We start from the raw sequence: 26,678 nt of genomic DNA, 5'->3' as shown, positions 1-26,678 counted from the left end.
TTTTTTTTTCCTTTTCTCAATAAAAAAAAATAAAATAAAAGTAAAGGATAATAGGTTTGCACTTCATTTATGACAGAGAGCTTCTCCCACTAAAAATCCATAGAAGAAAAAGGCAGCAGCCTGAATTGGTTGCACAGTGTACCATCCATTAATAACTGTCTCAGTCCCCTTTAGTAAGTAGAGTAAGCATACCTTGCTATCTTACCAAGCTGCCTAGGGGTATATAAAAGTCGGGCAATTGAGAGTTTAGAGGTCACTGTCAGGTAGAGCTGACCTTAAACAAATTAATTACCTTCTATAAATCTGAACCTCTTAAACTGAAGATAATAATGATCATCATCTAAGGTTACTTACAATATGAGGATAGGATGAGCTCATCCATGAAAAACTCGTATTTATCACAATCCCTAAAACAAAGTAGAAAGTCAGGAAGTATTACTGGAGAGTTGCCTGACAGGCTGGGATAGGGACAAACTCTTATATAATAAAACAGCCTTCATTTCTCTAACACATCATAAAAAAAAACCTGCCAGCTCACCAAAAACATACATGCCAAGAATATGATAAAATATCTTCCCCTCTGCGTGTAATAGCACCAGGATTAAGGAGCCTTTTATCTGATTTATAGGCTGAATCACATTTCTTTTCCCTACGAAGTTTTAAGACATCCATGCTTCATGAAAACAATTTTTTAAACCATCTTATTGGTAGCCAGTTACTTCCTTTGAAAATAAACCTCATAAATATTCATGTGAGGTTATGAGAGAACATGAAAAAATGTGTCCCAAATTATACCAAATATTTCTGGAATCTTCACTTGTTCACTTGGCATAATTACTCTGTAGCTGTACCTTTTATGCTTTTTATTATATTAAGTACTGAGGAAATCAAAGATACCTATTTTTCCATGAGCTTTCATACGGAGAACTAAGTACAATGGGGTCTTTCATTCCCCATAACCAGTGATCCATAAATATATGTTCTTTACTTAAAGGAGATTTTTAAAGACAACAACTAAAAGAGAAGGGAGAGAAGCAATACTGATAAAAACTTTTAGAAACTGTAGTAGACAGAGGCTATGCTGCTGAAGAGAACAATGAATTTCCCTGGATGGCACCTCATCAAGATCAATTTCTATTCTTTGTAATAATAGAGTTATGCCCTTCAAAACCATTGAAAATGGTGGGGCTGCTGGGGCTGCTTTTCTCCTTGTCAAATAGCTAAAAGCTACTATGGTTTTTAAAGTTCTTCCTTCTGCTGTTAGCTGTCACTTCTCACTGTCAGGAACACCTTTCATTATTTTTTCTTTTCAAAACATAAGATTAACTGGGTGAAAGCCTCAGTTGACATCCACAAATCTCTAAGACATATTAAGTGTCTTTGTTTCCTATATTTAATTCTGAAAAAAGGGGGTAAGTATCACTACAAATGGTTGAAAACCGACTTCCTGATAAGAAGAAGCCTATGCCAAAAACAGAACTGCCATAATTGTAGTCCCCAAGACATTAATGTAATGCCCAACTGAAGAAAACCTTAAAATCAGTAAACATGTTGGCACATAAGAGCATATAAAGAAGTAATCAAAGATCATTTTCAATCAATTATTATGCCATCTCATAGGGATTCACATACACAAATCAGAAATTAAGATCTTAATATTGCAGAATGTGTGAAACTACAACAATATGCAAGACTTTCTGGAACTCTCTGCTTTACTGTTTTGTTTGTTAGCTTATGCCATATCAATATCCCAACTCACCAACGAAAACAAAGAAAATTAAAGTCTGAATAAAAGTCAGTATAATATTATATGGCTCTATAAAAATTATGTCTGGCTGACTATATTTGCAGGAGGACATGGAGTATAAGCAACTATATTTTTAGCAAGCTTTAAAGCTCTAGCTAGGGCAGTGGGAAGTCAGGTATGTTCAGTGTACTCATAAAGCTTAACTAAGAAATTCAGCAATAATGCAAGTCAATGAACAGGTACTTAAACCACCAAAGCATTAGAAACACCTCTAATAAATAACCGAGACCTTTATCATTCTGTCTACAGATTAAGCATATGAGTAGTTTAAAGTACTTTAAAAATGGTATACACTACAGTTTAATTTTCTTACCAGTTCTAGTATTCACACAAAGCCATCCTGGCCAGAAAAGTTCACAGAACAGCCTAAGACTTCTCCTCTATGGAAGGCTAGCTTACAATGTTAGTTATTGGTATTAGTTGGGAACCTGGATTTAGAATATATCCCTGATTTCCTAAATGATAAAGTGACTGTTACTATGTCTGCTGATATGAAACAAAACATGTTATAATAAAGACCTGCTTTACATTGGAGAGTCTGTATTTTTCGTAAATGCTAAACTGAATACCTATGCAAATAGCCATGCAAAACACAAACAGAACTTGAGTACTGACTTTCCAGTGGTCTTCCATGGACAAGAAGGTCACGCATGCACTGCTATATTTTCACTACAAAGGAAGAGACCTCTCTCAAGAGGCAGTCAGCAGACAACCTATCCATGGATTCCTTCAGGATCACATAGTTTTTCCCCCTTGCAATCAAGCAGTATCTACCAGAATACAGTAAGAAATTTTAATTATGAATGAGACTAATCCCTCACTCTTGTGAATCCTTTTAACAAATCTGCCAAAGTGGACACTGTCTTGGTAACACTTATACCCATGATATATGTGGCACCATGTTAAATACATGTAAAATAAACAATGAAAAATGACTTGCACTTTGATCTGACCCTGAAAATACATTCTTGTTGGAGTTTGGGAAGGTATGCTAACAACAAAAACATGCTGACTGTTGATGCAAAATTTAACTTATCATCTATTATATTTCTTATAATGTTAACAATGGGTTACTGGCAATATGGAAATAAATATATGGCCATTTTAAGGAATCTGTGCACATGGCAAACTATATTCTTGGAATTGCCACTTTCTAAATTTTTTTTTTAAATACAAAGCTATTCCATGAGGGACATCACCACTTTCCTAACATGTAATTTGACTTGCACAAGTTACATGATTCTCTTTGGATAATAACAAGGATGTTGCCATCCTTCCAACAGACTCATTCACTGCATGTGGTGGGAGCCTTGCTAGAATTTATCAGCTATCAATGAAAATATCAAACCCAGTGCAGAATTTATTTAGAATACAAACAAAATCCGAAACTTCAATGATCACACAGTCCCCTAAAAGAGATATGGTAGTAAATAATTCATTATAATTCCATATTACAAGTGTGAGAAGCCTACAGGAGGTGAACTGACAACATGGACGGGGAGCATGTGACTGCTGATCTTGGCAACAGACACCATAAATGTTAGAAAAAAAATGTGTAACAAAGTGCAAATGCCGGCAACACCTGAAAGGTAGTTTGAAAATTACCTATACATGTTCCTACCTGCAATTTAAAACAGTTGTGTGTTTTCCTTGAGTTCTAATATTAGAAAGAACGTTTTATCAGGATATAAATTTACCTGATACAAAAGCCAGTATTAAATACCCCTTGATAGCAGACACTACCATTGGAATCAAGAATAGGATTGGTGAATAAATTATATTAGGACAAGTATATAGTCTCAAAAACATGTCACTTTGCATTTCCCCTATTAAAAATCTTCCTACTTTGAAAGATATGTTTCATTTTACTTGGCATAATGCTGAAAATGGGCCTAATCTTTCAACCAATCTCCATTAAACCAACAAAAAACAATATTTATCAAGGGAAAATAAATCTTGAAATTACTATTAATCACTTCATTAAAATTAAACCTTTTTACCTGAAAAAGAGAGAGATGTTTTCTTCTTTATACAGAAATATTACATTCTCCTATCTTTGAAGACTTCAAAAAATATATTAGTTCAAAATCCATTTCTTGGTTCCCACTGAGATTTAAATTACCTGAAACTAATAGCCTCACTGAAAGAATTCTATTCCATGGCTTGTAAGTTGAATTCACCAGCATGACATCTATGTTTTATATATGTAAATTCCACAGGTTTACTGTAAATTCATGACATTGACAACAGTGGTTTCCAAAAAGCTTGGTACTGCCAGTGAAACAAATACACGAAATGAGACAGGAATCACCCATAATTTTTCTTGCTTGCCTCTTTTATTGTGGCAATCAAGGAAAGAATAGAGACAGTCTAAAGTACACAAACCAAAATAGCAGCTGAAAGCAGTATAAACTATATGAAAAAGAAATATTTGCATATAAATCAAAGGAAGCAATAAGGCTTACCTCATGCTACATAATAAAAAATTATTTTATTACAGAAGCTACTGTCTGCATTCTAGCCTCGATTATTACATTTTCTAAAATTTGGCATGGACAATATGAAAAGAAAATTTACTAGCAATAATTTATACTGAATTGACCAGGTTTTTCCTTTACCTTTTCATTTCTTCCTAATGCTATAAGAAGCCTAGTATGCAGAAAAAAACATTAAACTGTGAGTGGAGTAAAGTAAGAGGATTAGTGTCATCAAAGGCAAAAGCACAGCCCAGGGAGAGGGGTTTCAGCTGAGGGCCCTCTCACAGGTATCTTCTATAAGGATTTATTTCTTATGTTAAATAACTATGCAAATAACAATGGCATTGTTCATCAGTCCTATCTGCCACTGGTTACTCTCAGAAAATCTGCTTACAATCACAGCTATTCACGTAGATATAAGTAATTCCAGGCTGTAATTACCTGAGGCCCCTGTCTCCACAGCACTTTAATTACTCTCTGGTAATCAGGTAAGCACTTAAAGGGGGACAGCAACTTCTTCAGAGGTTATCAAGGGGCTATTTAATTCATTGCAGCTGCCAAATTCCTGATCACTACCACACTAAATAACTTCTTTTACACTACAGAAAGGTGTGAAGTTTCACTGATGGCAAGAGAATTTAGTACCTTTCTGTAAAAAGGGCCCTGTGGGTACAATGGTATCTAGGATCAATTAGTTTCTTCAACTGTGTCTTCAAAGATGTACAGGTTTCTTCAAACTTGTGAAAAGTCTTCTCTTGAATCTTCCTCTCCTTGTTCTCTTGTAGTATTCAAGGACTTTATCTTCATCTCCTCTACTTGCTCCATTAATTCAAGTCTATCCTTGGGCTCTGTGCTATACATTCTATTTATTTATTTATTTATTTATTTATTTATTTATTTATTTATTTATTTTTCTCTTCCTTCATCTTTGCCTCCCAAGAGAACCTGAAATCTCTAAGGTTTGGCTTGTGCCTCCCATGTGAAAACTGCTATGTATCTATCTGTCATTCTGGATCCCATGGTGAACTCTGAGAGTTGCTCTAATCTAATGTTAGGTAGTGTTACCTAAGCAATAGATCCATGAGCGCTCTGCCCTCCTGCGTGGGTGATAGTATGATAAATCAGCAAATTCAGCCTCCTTTCACCTCTCCGCCCTTTTTCCTTCTGTTATATGACGACAATTCATTCTCCCTCTCCAGAGGACACAGCAAGGTGGCCCCATAACATGCTGATACTTTGATCTTGGACTTACTATCCTCCAGAACAATGAAAAAAAATAAGTTTTTGCTCTTTATAAATTACCTATCCTTCTGTATTCTATTATTGCTGCCCAAACAGTTGATGACAAAAAATTCACAATTCTTGCTTTTTTTTTTAAATCTAGTTTCTGTTCAGTTTCTTCAACATATCAGTAAATATTCCCTCTCATTTTGACTCTTTCTCCAAAGCACCGTGGCGTGTGTGTGTGCGTGCGTGCGGGCGCAGATGAGTGTGAGTGTGTGTGTGTGTGTGTGTGTGTGTGTGTGTGTGTGTGTGTGTATCCAAAGTTAAGTAATCTCCCTGCAGTGGTAACAAAAGAAGTGGCTAACATTTTAACCTCACAATAAATCTTAGTATTAAAACCAACATTAAGCTGGGTGATGGTGGTGCATGCTTTTAATCCTAGCACTGGGGAGGCAGAGACAGGCAGATCTCTGTGAGTTCAAGGGCAGCCTGGTCTACAAAAGCTACAAAGCTACAGAAAAACCCTGTCTTTATTTTTCTTTTTCTAGATTCTGGCTTTATTTAAATGGAACATTGTTACCACATCACAGCTAAAGGACTGCAGAAGGACCAGAATGCAACAAAGGAAAATGCATCTAATCATAGCAGCCAACTGAGTTGATGCTGATTTAGTTGTTTACAGTGGTAGAACTGTACATATTCAAGATTTTGAAAATACAACTAAAAAAATGTTTTGTCAAAATCAGTTCTGCCTTTTCTTTCTTTCCAAAATTCTGATGCAGGACATATAGCAAGGGAGAGAGATTGGAGGGAGAGAAGAGGATAGAGCACCATGTGTGCCTCTGAAACCCTGTCTTGAAAAACAAACAACAACAACAAAAAAAAAAAACAATGCACAGCCTGCCAGAACACAAACACAGAAATACTCTAGAGTTGTGATCTTAAGCACTGCTACTCATCAGAGCTAAGATCATCTGGCAATGATTCAGCCAATCTTACAGAAATAACTATTTTCTATTTGCAGTCAAGGTCTAGCAAACATTTCCAAAGGAACTGTTGATTTATTCCACCATCATTCAATATCTCATTGTTCTCTAAACTCATGGACCACTGTCTATCACATCTTCTTTCTACATAGCAAATACCCATGCATAACTCTAGAAAAGTTAGGAAAGACTAGTTAAGTTTGGTTTGGACATTATCATCTCCACTCTATTTTTTCAAACTACATGATTTTTAAAATATTAATAGTCAACAAATTAAATTTCACTAACTCATGTAACTAGGGGTGCTTATAATTACACTGATGTTTTGTACTGGTTTTAGGCATGGTTTAGTGGATAAAGAACATCTTCCTAAATACCAAAGGGAAAAGGACTAGATTGTATGCCAATCAACCTTACCAGTGCTATGCATCCACAATAAAAAATCAAAGACCAAAATGTGTGTGTGTGTGTGTGTGTGTGTGTGTGTGTGTGTGTGTGTGTGTTTGTTTCCAACTACTAGACAATGAACAAGTGAACTCATTGAGATTCTAATACGGATATTATTAACATTTTAATAAAAATAAATTACTTACAATGATATATATACTCTTCCCATTGCTGTATTATTTTTACCAAATGACAAAATTTTGTATCTATAATCATGTAAGCTATACCATTATTTGCAAGGAAAACTGGTATAGACTATGAGAATCACTGTCAGAAAGCAGATGAACAAAGCAAAATACCTCCCTACCTAGAGTCACTAGAAAATGAGATGTTTTAGGGGGAAAAAATCTAGGAAAAAAATACTCACATTCCAACATTTAAGGTGTTAGGCTGAAACATATCTCTGTCTACTACAATATACTACTATACTTGCCAGTGATCTAAATTGCTATAGTAAACATGCTACATTAAAAAATTGGCTCCAACATTCAGATACAGATGGATGGTTACTGAGGACAAATGACTGACCTGTGTTACAGGCTCTATGATCACACAATAGCTTTCAAAAATTCTTAAGATACAAGTACATTTTGTTGTCGCACAGGCATAAGGCCCATAATATAGAGGGACACTCCCTATAGATGGAAAAGAAGGAACCATTTCCAGTGTCTGTCCTCAGAATCAAGGCTAAGAAGACTAGGAGTCAATTTAACCAATGGTGTCATTCCTATAGACCAATGGTTTAAAACCTTCCTAATGCTGTGGCCCATTAATACAGTTCCTGCTGTTATGGTGACACGCAACCATAAAACTATTTCTTTGTTACTTCATAACTAATTTTGCTTCTGTTATGGATTGTAAAGTAACGTAAATATCTGATATGTAACAGTTAATTCTCACAGATACAATGCCTGTAGCTGACTTATGTCTTATTCCCTTTGCTCCTTAACCTGATGATATACACAGCCCTTTATACATAGTTATACCTAGTGTTTCAGTCTACTTTCTCATTGCATTGACAAAATATACAAAATAAGCAGCTTAAGGGGGAAAGATCTATTTTGGTTCATGGAATGAGCGGGTACAATATATTGGTAGAGAAAACATGACTGGGTCCATGGTGGTGAAAGCATGAAGCTGCTTGCTCATATCTCTGTGATCAGGATGCAGAGACCTCAGGGTAGAATGCGGCCCAAGCTACAACCCAGAAGTTCTACTCCAATCTTCTCAGCAATTCAATTTCTCTAGTTAGGCCCCACCTCCCAAATGATAAGTACCATTCAAAAGTAATGCCTCTAGCTGGAGAACAAATGTACCAATGCATCAGCATCTGAAGGACACTTTACATACAAACCATAAAAGCTCTCCACCCAACTATGAAACAATTATAATCACTGCCTCTAAAGACCACTAAAAAACTAATCAATCTCCAATTTGCATCTGTTATTAATGGCTTTGATATATTGATGTTAATACAATGATACTATTGATGTCAATGTTACCACCGATAAATGGCACTCTTCAAATTCTTCTTAATTACATGTTTTAATTTGTTTTTCTTTTTGTCTCTAATCAAAAAGGAAAGGGTTCCAGTATCAGTTATAAGCCTGGACATACCTTAACTTTGTCACCAAACCAATAACCAGCAACGTATAAATACATAATTGCTAATTCTTAGTAGACTGTGACTGATATTTATGCTTCAGTTCCTTCTTTTTTATGCCTTGTCCTATTTTAGTCACAACTCAGACACTCAAGGCTTTTCTATCCAGGGTAGCAAATCTTCATACTCACATATTCACGCACCCCTTTACTGTATAGTGGTATATGTTCTGAATGTCTTATCAATATTTCAGAATTTACCCTTGAATTACTAAGATTTCATTGTGGTCTGATTTTCTGCACTTGTTATTCAATATTACATCCTTTTCAGAGAATGATATACTTTAGGAGAATTTAATCCACGTATATTTTTTTCAAATAAAATGTTATATTCTACCTCAGAGTACAGGAACTGACACCTAACTAGCAAATACACACATGACCATTCTAGACTATCACAAGCCCAAGGAAACTTTAAACTTGAGGGATCTTTTAACCTTTTTGGTCCCTGCTGTAATCCCAATATCTATAAAAATACCTGGCCTGTTCAGCAAATACTAAATAAGTATTTTTAAATAAATGATTACCATAAAGAAATATTGAAGTTGTGGGGCTTATAGATCATTAGATAGTTGAACAAAAGTCCGAGAAGAGTTACACATTTGAAATTGGGAATATGTGTGAACATTTATATCACTGATGAATTGTATACCTCTACTTTCAATATTACTATTTTTTTCTTAAAATGTAAGTCTAGGAGCTGTGAAGTTGGCTCAGTTGGTAAGTGAACTTGCTGTGAAGACCTGAGTCCAAATCTCAGTGACCTGAGTAAAAAACGAGGTGTATTGGGTATATGCTTATAATCTCAGGGCTGGGGTATTGGAGCAGGGAGGCATATCTAGTTGAAACTACTGGGAACCCTAGGTTCAATAAATTCAGGAGAGAATAACAGAGCAGGGCACTTAGTGTCCTCATCTGGCCTCCACATGTGAGCACAGAAGTGCACACATGCACACCCACATATGTTCATACACCACACACAGACATAAACATATACAGCACCAAAACAACTATTCCAATAAATATATTTTATCACATCTTAATTTTAATTCCATTGCTTTCCACTTGACAGTTAATAAAGCATTACACTTGAGCTATTCTACATAAAAAAATGAAACCCAGAACTTTAAAGCATCAATAAATTATATTAGGAAAGCAGCTTTGTGGTAGAGTACTTCCTATGAATGGACAAAGCCATGGATTCAATCCCTAATACTGCATAACAAAATAACTTATTGAGGGTTGTTTATTACATAAGGGAATTATCTCATGTTTACCTTCATCCATGAAAAACACTTATCTATGCTTCTGTAATTATTTTCTTAATAGTGAAAGTGAGCTAATATTTTTAGGAAAAGAGTTTGAGTATGAATCTAAAAAAAAACAAAATGTGAATGAAAAATTAGTTTATCTTAAACAGCAAGCAATTCTTACATAATGAAACTTCAGAAATATTTTATCCTAATTACTAAGATTATGCAAATCAGAAAACAGAACACAAGATAGAAACCCAAAGATGAAAATTGAATGGATTTAAAAATAAGACAATTGAATGTGTAAGGTAATGCTGACAACTTTCTATTAGAAGGGAAAGAAATGGTACTACTAGGTAAGTAGGTAATTTTTCATCAGTATGGAGGAAACAGATTAAGAGCTCCAAATTTTGGACTAAACTTGAAGTAAGCAGAGGCCTCTTTTGGAAACATAATTATGGAGTGGGGATAACTGTAGAATTTACTGAGCATGTCTGCAAATGCCTAGAATGAAGAAATTGTGAAGTTATAAATAAGGGAATGTAGTGTTTACCCAACATTCCAGAAAGCAGCAGTGTAAATTACATTTCAAAACAAATTTGGGGATATTTGAATATTCTTTCTTGATAATACAAAGCATAAACTCTTCTTAACATTTATACAGTAATGAACCTTGAACAAGAAGATGACTAAAAACTATCCTCATTTAATAGTGATCTACCGTAAGAACTCACAGGTCCAAAAAAGATTTTTAAGTAAGTTTTAACTGAAGATCATCATTGTAAGCAAAATAAGCCAGAATCACAAGTACAAACAGTGACTGCTTTGTCTTTGTCTCATATGTGGAAAGTATGAATAAATATAAATAAGAATAAGATACAAAAGTAGAAGATCTAATGGGAAGAAACATAAGAGAGTAATGGTGGCAAGAAGCAAAGTTTTACATATTTTTGCTCGTGCAGAATCTATCTTAACAAATAGTTTATACACACAACACACACACACATAACAGAGAGAGAGAGGAGAGAGAGAAGTAACATGAAAACATATGGGGAACTATTTGGAGGACAGAAGAGACTAGAAACAGAGTGATGAGCAAGGGGTGTATGTGTGACGTATGTATGTATGTAATGACATAGTGAAACCCATTATTTTGTAAGCCAACTACAAATCTTAATAAAATCCTGGTTTTAAAACTAGAATTTAGTCGGGCATGGAGACACAGTCCTTTAATCCCAGCACCCGGTAGGCAGAGACAAGATAATTTTGGTGACTTTGAGGCCACTCTGGACAACATCGTGAATTTGAGGACAACCGTGATTACATAGAGAGACCCTGTCTCAAAAAGGAAATAGAATTTAATACTTAAAATATTCAAAATGAGTTCCTTGCTCGTGCTCCCCCTCCTTCTGCTCCTGATTTGGACCTTGAGATTTCTGTCCGGTGCTCCAATTTGGGTCTCTGTCTCTGTCTCCTTTCATCGCCTGATGAAGGTTAATATTCAGGAGGATGCCTATATGTTTGTCTTTGGATTCACCTTCTTATTTAGCTTCTCTAGGATCGCAAATTATAAGCTCACTGTCCTTTATTTATGGCTAGAAACCAATTATGAGTGAGTACATCCCATGTTCCTCTTTTTGGGTCTGGCTTACCTCATTCAGGATAGTGTTTTCTATTTCCATCCATTTGTACGCAAACTTCAAGAAGTCATTGTTTTTTACTGCTGAGTAATACTCTAATATGTATATATTCCATACTTTCTTCATCCATTCTTCCATTGAAGGGCATCTAAGTTGTTTCCAGGTTCTGGCTATTACAAACAATGCTGCTATGAACATAGTTGAGCATATACTTTTGTTGTATGATAGGGCCTCTCTTGGGTATATTCCCAAGAGTGGCATTGCTGGGTCCAGGGGTAGGTTGATCCCGAATTTCCTCAGGAACCGCCACACTGCTTTCCAGAGTGGTTGAGCAAGGAACTCAGGACCGCGAGGGGTACACCCACACACTGAGACAATGGGGATGTTCTTTCGGGAATTCACCAAGGCAAGCTGGCCTGGGTCTGAAAAAGCATGGGACAAAACCGGACTTGCTGAACATAGCGGACAATGAAGACTACTGAGAACTCAAGAACAATGGCAATGGGTTTTTGATCCTACTGCACATACTGGCTTTGTGGGAGCCTAGGCAGTTTGGATGCTCAACTTACTAAACCTGGATGGAGGTGGGCGGTCCTTGGACTTCCCACAGGTCAGGGAACCCTGATCTCTCTTCAAGCTGATGAGGGAGAGGGACTTGATCGGGGGAGGGGGAGGGAAATGGGAGGCGGTGGCAGAAACCCTTAATAAATAAATAAATTTTAAAAAAGTATTCAAAATGATTTTGCAGTGATCAATATAGGTTCCAAACATAACTGCAATAAATTAACGTTTCAAGTTGAGTCTTTGGCTACCTCAAGTTGTGTTGTACTTGTCAAATGTTTTCTGTAGGGGAAGAACAGAATGGTCTCTGGATTAAAGAGGATTTAAAAATAATATACATAAAAAAATAATATACATTACAAACTAAACATATGTCATTTGGTTAATTTCTTTATATGTTATTTTTAGTAAAAACCTGAAAGGTTTTCACAGACTACCAATAAGTTGTGCAAATGAATTTAAATGAACAATCAATGAGAGAATGTTTTTTTTAATTCAAACAGAACAGAGAGGCTAATAATATCCTATTTTATAGAAGAATGTCACATAACAAATGCATAAAGTCAAAATCAGAAAATCATTCTGTAACAAAGCAAGCAATAACTGACTTGGAGCAAAAATTTCTTCCACAGGTGTGAAAAGTATACAACATGTTGCTAAGAAACAGGTTACTTACATGGTCTCAAAACATCATCTTATTTATCACTTATTAATTTCAAATATAGAGGTCACTTCCTCAGCCCTTATGATGAGGCAGCCATATAGCCACATGCCTCATAATGAGATGCTCTGAAACCAAGAATTACCTATATAACATCCTTACTAAAAATATTTATCCTGAATTTAATCGTGGAGAAACAAGAAAAATCAAGGCTGAGAAACATTCTGCAAAATAACTGACTTGGTTTCTTCAAAGTGCTAACAAAAACTATTCAAATGCATCCAAGCTCCTCTAGATTGAATAAGATGAGTAAAATTTAGACAGTAAGTTTGATCTTCAATTGTACTATAAGAATATAATTATAAAGTGTATTGTGATACCTGGGGAAATGTAAAAATTGGCCCTCATTGAGTAACAACATCACATCAGTGAAAAAACAAACCTCAAATTTGATTATATCCGTTGCTCACGTTGGAGAAGACTTTTGCTCTTTGGTGATGCATGCTAAAGCATGAAAGGCTGAAGTATAACAAATCAGTAACAAAAACTCCAAAAATGAAAAAAGTGAAATAAGAAAAAGAATGAATGAGCAAATATAGTATAATATGTTTTAACATGAGAATGAGTAAGAGCTATATGAATATGCCTTCTAACATTACAGTGACTTTGTACACGTTAGAGCAAATAAGAAAATTTGGCAGAGAGTTTATTATATATTCATAAAACAAACAAAATGGGTAACTATAGAATTATCAATCAATTCATTTAATCAAAGCATTATCAGCCAAAATTTCAAACTCATTTTAACTCATTTCAAAAATGGTTCATTTGTTATACACAAAAAGCTTAGAAAATATTTTGGATGATTTTAATCAACTTCCTGAAATGTGATAACTCAAAAATAAAATTAGAACTACGCACTTGTGTACACACATACAATCTGATTTGACATTTTATAATTGGACTACATTAAAAACAAAAGCATGAAATTGTTTTAGCAGCTATTTCAGCTTAGTCATCTGTTTAATACAAGTAATTTTTCCAAATGAAAACCTTGCTGCATTTGGAATAGTAATTCAGCAGTGCCCCACCCACAAACATAGAAAGGTGGAGCTTGCCAAATTTTGTGAAATTCTTTGATGAATTTCTGCTACTATTTATTGACCCCATACCACTAGATTTGTCTCCAAATTACTCATACCTTGGAAATATGAATAATTATCAATTTGAGAAAATAAATACTAAGCATTGTTTCACATACTGATGGCAATGTACGTATTAATTTAATTCAACAATAGGCTAGAAACCATGGCTATTTTTCATCAGTTTTCTCAAACTATACTGGAAAGTACATTTTAAAATGGACCAAACTACTCAAATACTCAATTTTTCTAAAGATAAAATCATGCCACCACCACACAAGGTAAAATTTGTTTCTGGATATCGAGTTTTCAGTAACTGTAATTAAGGGACCCCTGAGGGTTCCTGGGTTTATTACAATACTACTTTGTTATCAAATACTTAATCTACCAAAATTATCTTCATCAGTTTACAGGATTAAAAGAAAATATGCATTTCTGAAAGTATATCAATAAAAATAGGAACAAACAATTTTAATAACATAATCATGCAGCCAAGAAATGACTACATATAAACTTTTCATAATATTAACAGCATTTTATGTAAGGGGTACAGGATTGTGAGTCATTTTTAAAGTTTACTTTCTGTTGTTGTGATAAACACCAGGACTAAAAGCAATTTCAGGAAGAAAAGGATTATCTCCTCTTACAGGATATAGTTCACGTAGTTCATCATCAAAGCAGAAAGTAAAGGCAAGAACCTGGAGACAGGAGCCCATACAAAGGTCATGGAGAAGTGCTGCTTACTGGCTTGATCCTCGTGGCTTGCTCAGCCTGCTTTCTTACAGACCCCAGAACACCTACCCAAGGATGGCACTACCCACAATGGGTGGGGTCCTTGAGCATCAATTATTAATCAAGAAAATACCCTGTAGACTTGCCTGGAGGCCAATTTAATGGGGTATTTACTCGATTACTATTCCGTCATCCCAGATGTGTCTAGATTGACAAAAAGGCTAACCAGCACAATTCCCTTTAGTTATTTCACTAGCTTTCAGATAATACACTAGTCTTTTTAAATCAGTCTTTTAAATTAGTACACAAAGTAGCAGGTTTCATTATCACACTTTTGTGCATATATGCCAGTATACTTTATTTTTCATTCCCTCGGATCACTTTCCCTCTCTTCCTGGCCCCTTGCTCATCAGAATTGCATTGCTCTTACAAAGAGAGATAAAATTTTGAAGTCTTCTTTTAAATCATGTATCTAAAAGAATTTGGGTCTTTTATACTTACATTACTTTTTAAAAGAAGGCAAATTCTTAACTACTACCAAAAATCTGAAATTACTGTCAGAAACTTTGCTTTTGTTCAGTTTCCATAACTTCAGTTTTAGAAAGTTATTAAACCCCTAATTTATAGAGTATATATATGCAAAGAGGTCAGACTAAGTGAACAAATAATGCCATGACTGCACAGTTTAAAGATGAATCTTTTCATATTTAAATGCAAGATTGGGGTGGCACCCATAGTTGCTTATGCCTTTTCATAAAGAAGCGACAGTAAACATTATTTTTAGCCAAAAAGCACTGTCAAAAATGTGAGATTTTACAAAGGATAAAAGCATAATTGGCTCCTAAAGAAGACACTAAGTAATGAAACAAATGCATAAATGCATTATCAGCCAGCACTTGTGGTTCAACACATTTCTCTTGAAATGTCTATTAGGAACTACCATAAGAATTATCTCTTTAACTGGTTATTACTGTAAAGGCTTATTATGCAGGATGTTTGACAGTTTACAAGTGTTTCATAACTCCATCAGTATAGCAAAATACATATAGAGATGTAGGATAAAGAAAAGTTAGTCTTTTACCTCAAGTCACTCAGGGATAAAAAGTAAATCCCTGCCAACAAGCCTTTGAAGTCCAAGAGCTATAATTTGTTCAGTTAAACATCAACTTTGTTTAAATAGTAATATTTAAACAAAATACTTATAAACTCTCAGAAGATAAGGAGAATGTCTTAGCATGCATTACACATAATTTAAATACTTTAGGCTGTAATAGAAATAAAAGAATTAGGCATCCCTTTGTTCAACTGTTACAATTTCTGCATTAAGCATTCATTTTATATGCTAGGTTTCCTGGAAGTATGATTCACTGTATATGATATGCTGTGAGTAAACACAATTGGAGAAAAATTCTAAAGGAACAGTCAGGATACTTCTAGCTGATGTGATGAAGACTGATTTATTGATTTATTGATTTATTTATTAAAGATTTCTGTCTCTTCCCCGCCATTTTGAGAGAATGTTGGATAATGGGAAAGAATGAAGCAGAGGGTGGACCCTTCTCAATATTCTTCACCCACATCTAAACTGAGGAAGAACACTTTCATAGACATGTCTATACTCTGAGTAAAACAAGAGAAAGAACTTGGATACAAAGTAGGTTATAAATGAATACTTAACAATTCTGAGGCCCCAATCTGTAGACAGATCTAACAGGAGAACTTGAATTAGAAGAAGCTGAACAGCCACTTGAGCCTTTAAGTGACCTACGAGAGTTCATGGGTTATAATGAGCAACGTTCCTCAGTGTAGCAGAAAAGTTATCAAGAAGAAAAATACTTAAATTTTTACTTTATATTCTAAGTGGAAAAAAAGACTTTTATGATGCTGAACTTAATTTCCAAAGAATGGGGACTGTTTTTGAGAAGCTTTATAAAATAACTGGCAGTCTTCTGATTTCAGTTCATAAGCAGTTCAACTCAGTGGAGCTATAAGAATTCAGTGATTGAACAGAGGGATACTAATTATTTTATTGCTGTTTGAGCCCAGCGTATTTGAAAATGTCTAAGGTATATTAAAAACATGGCCCTTGCCTTCTCAGCACTTATAAGCATTTTAATTAAATATTAATTAAACAAAGCTAGTGTTTAATTGAAATTAATTATAAAAGGCAAGAGTGCATAAGATAGGTGAACATGGATGATATGAAACTCAAAGGGACTATGTTTTATCTCTTTTAGCATAGAAAACAGTGGCTTCAAAAACTATAGGCCAATGATAGAAATGGAATTGTCTCCGTGTGTATTTTTGGTCCCTAATGCACCAGTAATTTTGCACTTTTTTCTCCCACTGAAGTTCCATAGTATCATCTGTTTACATGCATCAATGTTCCCAATTTACAAATGGCTACTCCAAAAACACAAAGATCATTCTTTCTCAATCATTCAGGCCCCCAAAATAACAGGTGTAAAAAGACATTTCCTCCCCTAGGATGCAGCAGCTCCTCCATGATAAGAATAGATTTATAATGGTGCCAATAGGTTTAAGTAATGAATAATCTTTCAAAATACATGTAGATATCTTTGTCTTGATATTTTGGGTTTTGCTGTTTTGTTTTCGTAAACCAGCTAGGCAAATGCTTTACCACTGAGCCAGGTTCCCAGACCCTGTATACCCTTACCCAAAACAAGGCTAATACACAAGCCAACTTGCATACTGTTAAAGCATTAGAAAAGGAGAAAGTAGCTGGTCACTGAAGTAATAAATGTGAAATTAGTGAAGACTAAAATGAGTACTTTAATAGTGTTTGTGCAGTTCTTTAAAACATCACTTATTATATGCCACCATTCAATAGTCTCGGGTCTTCTTTTCATCTTAAAAACAAATGAGTTTTTCTACTTTATAGTTAAAAATAATGGCATTGATTATTTTTATTCTGGTTAAATTTAGATTTTTTAATAAGATTGTTACCACCATCAAAACTAAATCTTTTACAGTAGCAACTATTCTACAATGTCTAAATCTGTTAGAAAAACACAATCAACTTGGAGTATAAGAAAGCAATGTTTTATCACCATGAAGTAACTACTTTAAACTCCAATAATCAGTGTTTTGTCTCCCCCTTCTGGACTACCTAATTATAGAAAGGGAAAATGAGAGAAAAGAAAGATTTAATTGTTCTTCACAGGATAGATTCAAATAATTGGTATGACACAAGTATAATTTCAACATGAAGTAATCATTAAGGTGTGACCCTGTTAATAATCTAGCAAAAATTCACCTTATAATAGAATAGCAGCTCAACAGTTCACAAAAACATACTGCCATGCTTAGTGGTATTTGATGGATACTACTAGTAATAGATGGTTTACATCCAGGTGCATAGCAAGAACATTTGAACTTACTTAGAACCTGTCCACAAAGCAATCACTCAGTCTCTTGTTCTATTGACAGGGTCTCACACTGTACTTTCAGCTTTGGCCTTGAATTCCTATGGCTACTTCTGCATTACTTTCTTTATCATCCTGATCCTAGAAACCCACTAAGCTCTCTTTTGGAACCAAACCCCGTAAATCACTCAATTAATGAAAACAATTCTCACATCCTGATTATGGGCAAAAGTGACACTTGTATTGAGCCTTCACTATGATGAGCTTGTCCTTTGGACTGAAATTATTTATAAAGATTACAAAATATAAAAAGTAAGAGCTTTTAAACATTTAAGATTGCCTATCTGAAAGACAATACTCCAGATTGCAAAATGTATGTTGCTGTTCTCTATGCTAATCCACCAAGTCACTGAGACATACACACAGTACTCCTGACTTAGTAAAGATAGTTGGGCTACAGTTTATGAGCCAGTGAACGAAATTCAAATGATAACTGATCTTTTCTCATCAGAAAGGTACAGAAAGTATATTTTAAATAGTAAAAGCCAGTATCTGCAACAGTGAGCCCCATTTTAAAAATCACTCTGTTAATGCTTAAAAACTAAAAAATGTCCTTGCACGATCAGACTTTACTTCTGCTTTTGTGATCTTAGCTATTTCTCCTTGATTTACGTATCTAACTGAACTCATCATCTTGAACTCCAAACTTGGTCTTGCTCTTGACTTCTGTATGAATGTTCGAGTCATTTTAATCAGTAACGCTTGAGATTTCAGTCATTATTGCGGCACACATCTCTTCTGCCCTTTTATATTCATTTGCTGAGGCTGATATAGTTCATATCCAGCCTTCCTTACTCTCTCCTCTATACCCTCCATTTAGTTCCTACTAAAAACATTCCAACTCAGTCACGATACCACTGCAGAAACCACTTGCTTGAGCTCTCTGTCCTCGGTCTCTAACCTCTGCAAAGTCTACTACTGTGAGTCCTCTCCAGCAGAAGCCTCTAATTCTGTCATTCTAAGTCTCAAAAACACCCAGGACTCCCCAATGACTATTCATACAGCTCTCCTACAATGACCGCAGCCCTCCTTTCCAAGTTTGGGGACAACTAGCTATGTCTAAATGTATTTTCATCCATTTGATCTAGCTCTTTGCATTGTTAATAAATACTCATTCCGGTCCTTTGCCCATCCAATGCTACCTACCCATAGTGCCCTCCGTTCTATTCCTCAAACACTCCGTGAACATTTCTGCCTCGAGGCCTTTGCACTTGGCATTATGTCAGACTGCAAAGCTCTTCTGTAGATATCTGCATGGCTCTCTCCATTTCCCCTGAATTCTCACTTGCTTACATAGCTTGCCTATTTAAAACAGGACATCCCTGATCACTGTGCTTTCTCATCTTTCTTTTTTTTTTTTTACATTTTTTCCTTCATAGCACTTGCCAAGACCTGTCATAATATTTGATATGTGTCTTACTGTATGTTTCCCCAACTAAAATGTTAGCTCCATGGGTACAACCTGCATAGTTTATCATGCTAACAGTACAAGGAGTCCTAGAAATTAGGACGTGTATATTTAAATTGTGGTTCTTAGCTCTAGCTTTTTACAGGTCCTGCCAAGGAAGAGTGGGAATGGTTCATTCACGAGAAACGCTGACTTGCCATTTCCCTAAATGGAGCCTGAAGACCAAGGTCTATACACACATTTCTAGGCTTTTGTTTCATCTTTTCTCTAAATAATAACACTGCTATGGGAAAGGTGGAGACAGAATGAGACTTGCTCTCTCCCACCAGTTTTAGAATAAGCGGGAAAAGAAATTCATTCTTCTTGTTTCACATATTTTATGTCCTTTTTTTCTGAATATGGGTGTGTATTAGAATGCAAAGTCAGGCATTATGGTCAGGGGTTCCTATAATAATTCCAAGAATATTGCCTGGTATATAACAGATACCTATGACTCTGGGTTGAAAAAATAAAAAATTTGGGTGCAGCAGGATATGCTTGTAATGGCAGTATGTAAAGGTTATTGAAGGAAGATGAGGAATACGAGGTCAGCCTTGGATACATGAGACCCTGTCACCACACTGAGAGAATGAATGCATGTTAAATTATTGATTTATTTTTTTCTGATATAGGGTCTTATTATATAGCCCAGGCTGGCCTGGAGCCTGATATATAGACCAAGCCAGCCTTGCACTCAGAGATTCGCCTGCTTCTGTCTCGTATGTTCTGAAACTGAACGAACGCCTTCACCAGCATGTCTAGCCATACGTCAGCTATTTAAATTCTGGTCTTTTCAGAGGTAAAACTAACATTCCTAAAGTGCCCATTTTGCCCTAGGCACTGAACTACTTATATTAAATTGCCTTATGTTTAACTCTATGAAGTTTAATCATTATATTTATATTTTTAAAGTATCATTGTATAATCAGGTCAATGGTTCCTTTTTTTGCTCCTTGTAAGAATGCTTACTTTTATGTATATGGATAAACTATTCCTGGCTTGCAATAAAATAAAGTCAGTCATTTTAACTGTTTTCTAAATATGCTTTGTAGGATATTTTACTATGCAATAAAAACTATTTTGGTTCACAAAGTTTGACCATATTTATTTAGAACTAGAAGCCCCCAAAGTCATCATTCAGTCTCACTTCTATCTTACTGCAACTTCTCGACAACTTTCATCTTTTCACCTCATAGAAAGAATTTATAGAAAATCGTCGACTATTTTAGTGACCCTTGAAAATAAACGTGTCAGTAGTGACGTATGGCCTCAAAGGATGTTTCTAATGTTTTTGTTGATGTTGCTTATGTTGTTTTACTTTTTTCTCAAAGCCCAGCAATAACTTACAGCAAGTAACACCTGGCTTCCAATAAAGAAATGAAGTCTTCTTCTAACATTCAGCAAAATCCTTTGAACCTTTTTCTCTTTTTGGAGGGGGGAATTTCCCCCAACTGGGTTTCACTGTATTAACAGTCCTGGCTGTCCTGGAACTCAATCTGTATATACCAGGGCGGCCTCAAATTCATAGTTATCCACCTGCCTCTGCCTCTCAAGTACTGGCATTAAAGGCGTACACCATAACTGTCCAGCCTTCTCACTATTCTTGATCCAGAAATAATTGCATTTCTACTTTTAAACCTACAAACAGCATATATTTTGTATGCTTAGAAAAAAAAAGATACTTCATGGTCTTAATTTCAGTTTACAATGTAATTGCTGTGCTTTATATTTTTCAAATAATGTTTAGATAACTATTATAGTTAATAAAAGGATAAACTGGACATATGATTGACATGTTTATTTCTATTTTGAATATAGTAAATACAAATAGCCCACTGAAACCTATCCTGAACTTAATATTTTCAATTCACAATGGGAAGTCAGAGGCTCATATATATCTATAAATTACTCAAGGTCATACAGGCCCTATGCAACATAGTCTGAAACCGAACCCATTTGTTTATGAATATATGACTTTCACCAACTATAGACTCTGTCCTACAGACACAGAAATACAAACCCAAATGATGATAAAGGCTAGAGGCTACTCTTCAAGTATGCTAATTACTATAAAGTAAAATAGGGATGTCATTTTGAAAAATCCCTTAGTGAATATATAAAGTACTAGGAATTACCAAATAGAAAGGAACAACATGTGTAAAAGAAAGAGCTACAGGAATTCCAATAAAGTATCAAGTGGAAATGGGATGTGGTTTGGGGAATCAGAATAAAGAAAGGCTTCATACAAAAGCTTTGAAGTTAGTCACAAAGCTAGAATCAGTATGACCTACAGATGAAGTTGTAGCTATGTCCCAATATCAGGCAACTTTCAGGTTTGCTTTTTAAAGCAAATAGAAAAGCAACAGCAATGGTAAAAACAAAAAATTCAGCAGCAGGGCCTACTATTTCAGCTTGCAACCAGTGTTAGAGAATGAAAAAAAAAAAGGCCATGCAGACCTACTTCATTGTATATCCCATCTTTCCAATTTCATTCTGGCTCTTCCAGCACTCATGTTTAAACTAATGTTAAAATCTCTAAGTAACCACAATACTTAATTTGGTGATTTGAGAAATCTACTGTCTATAGCGTCTCTACGAAATTTCTACCTGCCTATTTACCAGCAAAAACACTCCTCCCACCTTTTGAAGAGTAGTGAACCCATGACACATAAACCCTTTGAAGTTGTCTTTTAACTGGAATGATTTTATATATTGTTTTGTCTCTCTCTTTAGCTGCAACATAAAAAATAAAATAAAGTAAAATTAGGACAATAAAATTACCATAATGCATCCCTCCTACCTCTACTTTAAATTACAACTTCCTCATTTCCTATAGAAGAGATTCCTACAGTTTACTCTCTTTGCAGCAGAAGCTGACAGCACAAATGTGAGAAGCAGATGCAAGATCAGAAAATGGCCATGAAGAAAGACATACTCTGAATCTAATCATAGCACGTATCTCAAAACATCACCTTTCAGAACACTCCAGGACTCATGCACAGCCTCTACCTTTGCCATGACAATACAGCTTCTTTGGGATCCCTCTCTGTTCTGTACACCCGACTGTTGTCATCTATTTTCTTTCCCTTGAGAGCCAGTTTCTTGAAAGCAAAAGCTGCATTGATTGGCAAAAGAAGCAAGCAAGAGCTTTATTCTAAAATGTTAAAAAACATGATGGTAGTGGACGGAAGGACTTACATGGGACAGCTTCTTCCTGCAACAATGAAAGTTTCAATGGACTTTAGATACTTGCTGGGCCACCAAAGAAGAAAGAGTATTCTAGTTAAAAGCTAGTATGTGCTTGATTCCAGAAAAAAAAAATGTCATTAGGAACTGTCAAGGGTTCCTGTCAAGATAAAGACAGGAGCAGAGCTAAAGATGACTTTTTAAAATTGAGGCATAAGATCAGAAAGACTGCTGAGTGGCCTGACAACCTGAGTTATATCCCATGGTGAAAGGAGAAAACTGATTTGTGGAGTTGTCCTTTGGCCTTTACACATGTACCATGGCACATGTACACATATACACACAGATAAATGCAGCATCTCCCATGGAGAGAGAGGAAAGGAAGGAATAAATAAGGAACTTTTAAAGGCAAAGTAAATATTAAACACATCCACTAGGCTAAATGCATCATTATTCTATGATTTTTAAAGATGCTTCATACTCTATTCTCCAAAGAAATGATATACACTCAAGAAGACAAAGTAATTACAAACAACTCTGAAATATGATACGGGTAATTTCTGGATTGTTATGAGGTATATTGTAACTGCAATACTTTAAGTACAAAACCCTTTTGGTAGCACCAAAAGACTTAAAACATAAACTGATAATTTTAACATATCTACTTAATATATGAAGTCCAGGGAAACATTACTCATAAAAGTCAGAGCCAATATATACCATCCAACAAAAACAGCTCTTCGGGTCTCCTAACTGGTTTGATGTGTGTGTGTGTGTGTGTGTGTGTGTGTGTGTGTGTGTGTGTGTGTGTAAGACATCATTATAAGAATTTGTGTAAACAGAAGACCATACTTGAGAAATACCCCTACATGCTACATGCTCTAATAATAAACAACATACAGCACACAATTTCAACTTCACCCAAGTTATCTAAAATGGCAGACATGTAATTTTCCAAGGGAAAAAAAAAACCTTCAAGAAAACCCAGGTATACTCTATTTTTAAAAGATATCCCAAAACTTTAAGAAAGTACTTAACTTAGCTAAATTTTAGTTAATTGATTGCAATATTTAGCTTAACACTTTGGAAAAATCAAAAATTAATTATTGCATGCAAAAAACACAAATCTCCAAAACAAAGATTTAGTACTAAGGGTAAAAATACATCTTTTGTACTTACCATAACTTTACTTCCAACTATCTGCATCAGTGGTCAACAGAGAATGGTTATGGTGTGAAAAAAAAACAAACAGCAATAATATTAGTAATTAGAAGCTTTGACAGAAGTTAAGTGTTTAGTAAATTAGTCAATGGCCTACTCCAGAGACACATTTAATGCTTTAGATCTTGAGGTGAAAAAAAATATTAATGTGTGCCATTTAAAAACATATAGTCTACTCATAGGTATAAATAATGATTTGTAATTTTTAAAAATCGGTACTCTAAGGGGTTTTCCATGCATTAAAAGTCTAAATATAAGATGTAATAGCAATATACACTCAAATATTACCCCATTCATAGCCCCTCAAAGAAATTATCAGTGGAAAATTTATTCCAAATATTGCTCTTATTTTCTTTCCTAGCTATGGAAAATACAATGTTATGGTCAGAATAAGTTATTTTAAAGTACAAATGTTGATTTAAAGTCATGCATCAATTTTAGGAATCAACTTTATTTGAAAGCTGAATATTTTATATTGTTATAAATTTAAAATGCATAATACCATTTTAACTTATACTTTTAAATTATAAGACAAATTTGTTATTATTGTTCTTTTCTAGGTCATCCTATTGCTCCAAGTAAGAAATCAGAGTTTTCTATATGATATGAAAACAAACAATGTAATTTATCCATAAAAATGCAAGGAAAGAGTAAGAAATTTGAAGAGATGAGACAAATTCTAGGATTGTGTTTAAAAAAACAAGAAAAAACTCCAACACAAACATAATCTTATGCCAAAATCCAAATGTAAACCAAATCACTGTTATCAGATTCCCATACTTGAATATCAAGCAGTGTACCAATAGAGCAAATTTACTATTCAAAACCATTGATGTGAGAACATTTATTATCAATGTGTGTTATATTTTTCAAGTAGTGCTTTTAAAACAAACACCAAATTTAATTGAAAGTTAAGTAAGTATCTTCATCTAAGATATTACAAGATACAAAAAGATAATGGCGCTTCCAAGTAAATTATTTCAGAGAAATCCACAAGTCTCCAAACCACAAAGCAAGTTCCTTAAAAATTCAGTGATTATTTAGATGAATAAAAGCTTCTTTGGTGCCACTAACAGTCATCTGAAATGGAAGATATGTTGTTGACCTAAGTTATTTCCTCCCGCCAAAAAAGACAGAGGTTATATTTGTCCCTTGTTTCTTTAGCACAGACAAGAGACCAAAAAAAAAAAAAAAATGAGAGTCTGTGTTAACAATTAAGACAGGTTCATAATCAGTGAAACAACTAAAATGCAGCCCACTGAAGGCCTGTTTGAATGATTCATTTGGACTGCAAAATGATTTAATTTAGCTAAAGCACATACAGAAAGATATTTGATTGATTAGTCAAGAGAAGCAAGAAGAAAATAGTTTGGTCATATCTGGGTTCAACTGTTTCATGTTACCCAGCCCATGGAAGAAAAAGACCCGAGGAAAAGTATCTGATGATGGCAACAATACAGCCACAATAAATACAGATGTATTTGCATGTGTACTACAACTTTCAACTAAATGCTTTATTGGTTAAGTCTACAAACCTATAGATAAAATTGATGTAATGATTTTGGATTATGTACTATTGAAGAGTTTTTTGGAACAATTATCCCTCTCAATGCCTCACATGTTGTCAAATGTGTAACCTAACATGTTCTAGAATCTGAATTTCATAAATAGTAATTAAAATTAGAAGTAAACTACTTCCTTCATATTATCACAAGTACAATGGCATGAAGTTCACTAACATTAGGATTCTAGTAAATAATGTTTCCTCATGAATGTGTCTACATATGTTGTTAGTTGTATTCAAGATCTTCTCTAAATCCCCAGCACTATGTGCCTCTTTCTGGGTTATAAATCAGTAGGGCAGCTTTAACAATACCAACAGCTTGTTTGCCAGTTCTGCGATGGCACTTAAAAACCATACAATCTTCTTTGTTGTTTGTAACTATATAATCCATACAGGCCAACTCCCTTAGGTCAGGCCTAGAACCGCACCTCCTACAATAACATGCATTTGGCTCCCAGAGCAATAAAAGCACACTAGGTTCTCCACATATCTGTTTAAAGTTCACTCCATCACTGAGTTACTCAATCTACTATTACTTTAGTACACAAAAGTGTCTACTATAAGACTTTACATTAAGTGTGTGGGGATGACCAAACAATAGTTTTATAACATCAACTTGTGGTTTCCTTAATATACTCTTATTGTAACGAAATTAATGATGTAATACCAGACTTGTTTGTTTTAGAAACAGGTTCTGACACATGTCTGTGTGTTGCTTCATCATCTTTTAGTGCCCTTTCCCAGGAACAGGATGGCTATTCCTCGCTGAGCTCATTTTTTTCATTGTTAAAATTCCATATAAAAGAACAATGCAGTTCTTTAAAGGGGAAAACAAATTTTACATTAAAATTTAACTGCAGTCCTCCCATATCTTACATGTAACTATGGAACATTTTTTTCACTTTAACACTGGCTCTGCATTCAGATGAGATCTTTGATTACCTACAAAGCCTTTTTATAACATGATAGGTATCATCATATCTGCGTTAAATGAGGAAATATCTTTAATGGGTATATGAATATAATTAAAAAGAGTAAAAATGCACAAAGCAGGCAAAGCATATTTAACACCTAATGAAAGCCAGATAGCAGGGCAGGAACTTAAGCTCCACACACACCAACAGTCACACATTCAGAGATTATTGTTGCAAAATTGACTGTCACAATGATGAACAGGTACAAGCATTATTTCGTACTGAATGTTGTTATTTATTGAATGGGA

The 26,678-nt window shown here is 34.8% G+C and overlaps 1 protein-coding gene across 3 annotated transcripts in view; it reads right to left on the bottom strand.

Annotated features, from left to right (window-relative positions):
- Positions 1 to 26,678, bottom strand: part of Diaph2 (diaphanous related formin 2) — a 793,576-nt gene that overhangs the window by 694,410 nt on the left and 72,488 nt on the right. For 2 of the 3 annotated variants that reach the window (XM_026784823.1, XM_026784824.1), the window contains one exon: positions 23,851 to 23,871. The exons of the other annotated variant lie outside the window; for it this stretch is intronic. In XM_026784823.1, the coding sequence (XP_026640624.1) occupies positions 23,851 to 23,871 (21 nt within the window). The remainder of the gene's footprint in view (positions 1 to 23,850; positions 23,872 to 26,678) is intronic. 3 annotated transcript variants of the gene reach the window in all.

The sequence above is a fragment of the Microtus ochrogaster genome, chromosome X, assembly GCF_000317375.1.
Source record: "Microtus ochrogaster isolate Prairie Vole_2 chromosome X, MicOch1.0, whole genome shotgun sequence".
Lineage (NCBI taxonomy): Eukaryota > Metazoa > Chordata > Mammalia > Rodentia > Cricetidae > Microtus > Microtus ochrogaster.
Note: the sequence above shows the minus strand (reverse complement) of the source record. Positions and strands in the feature narration are given on the sequence as shown.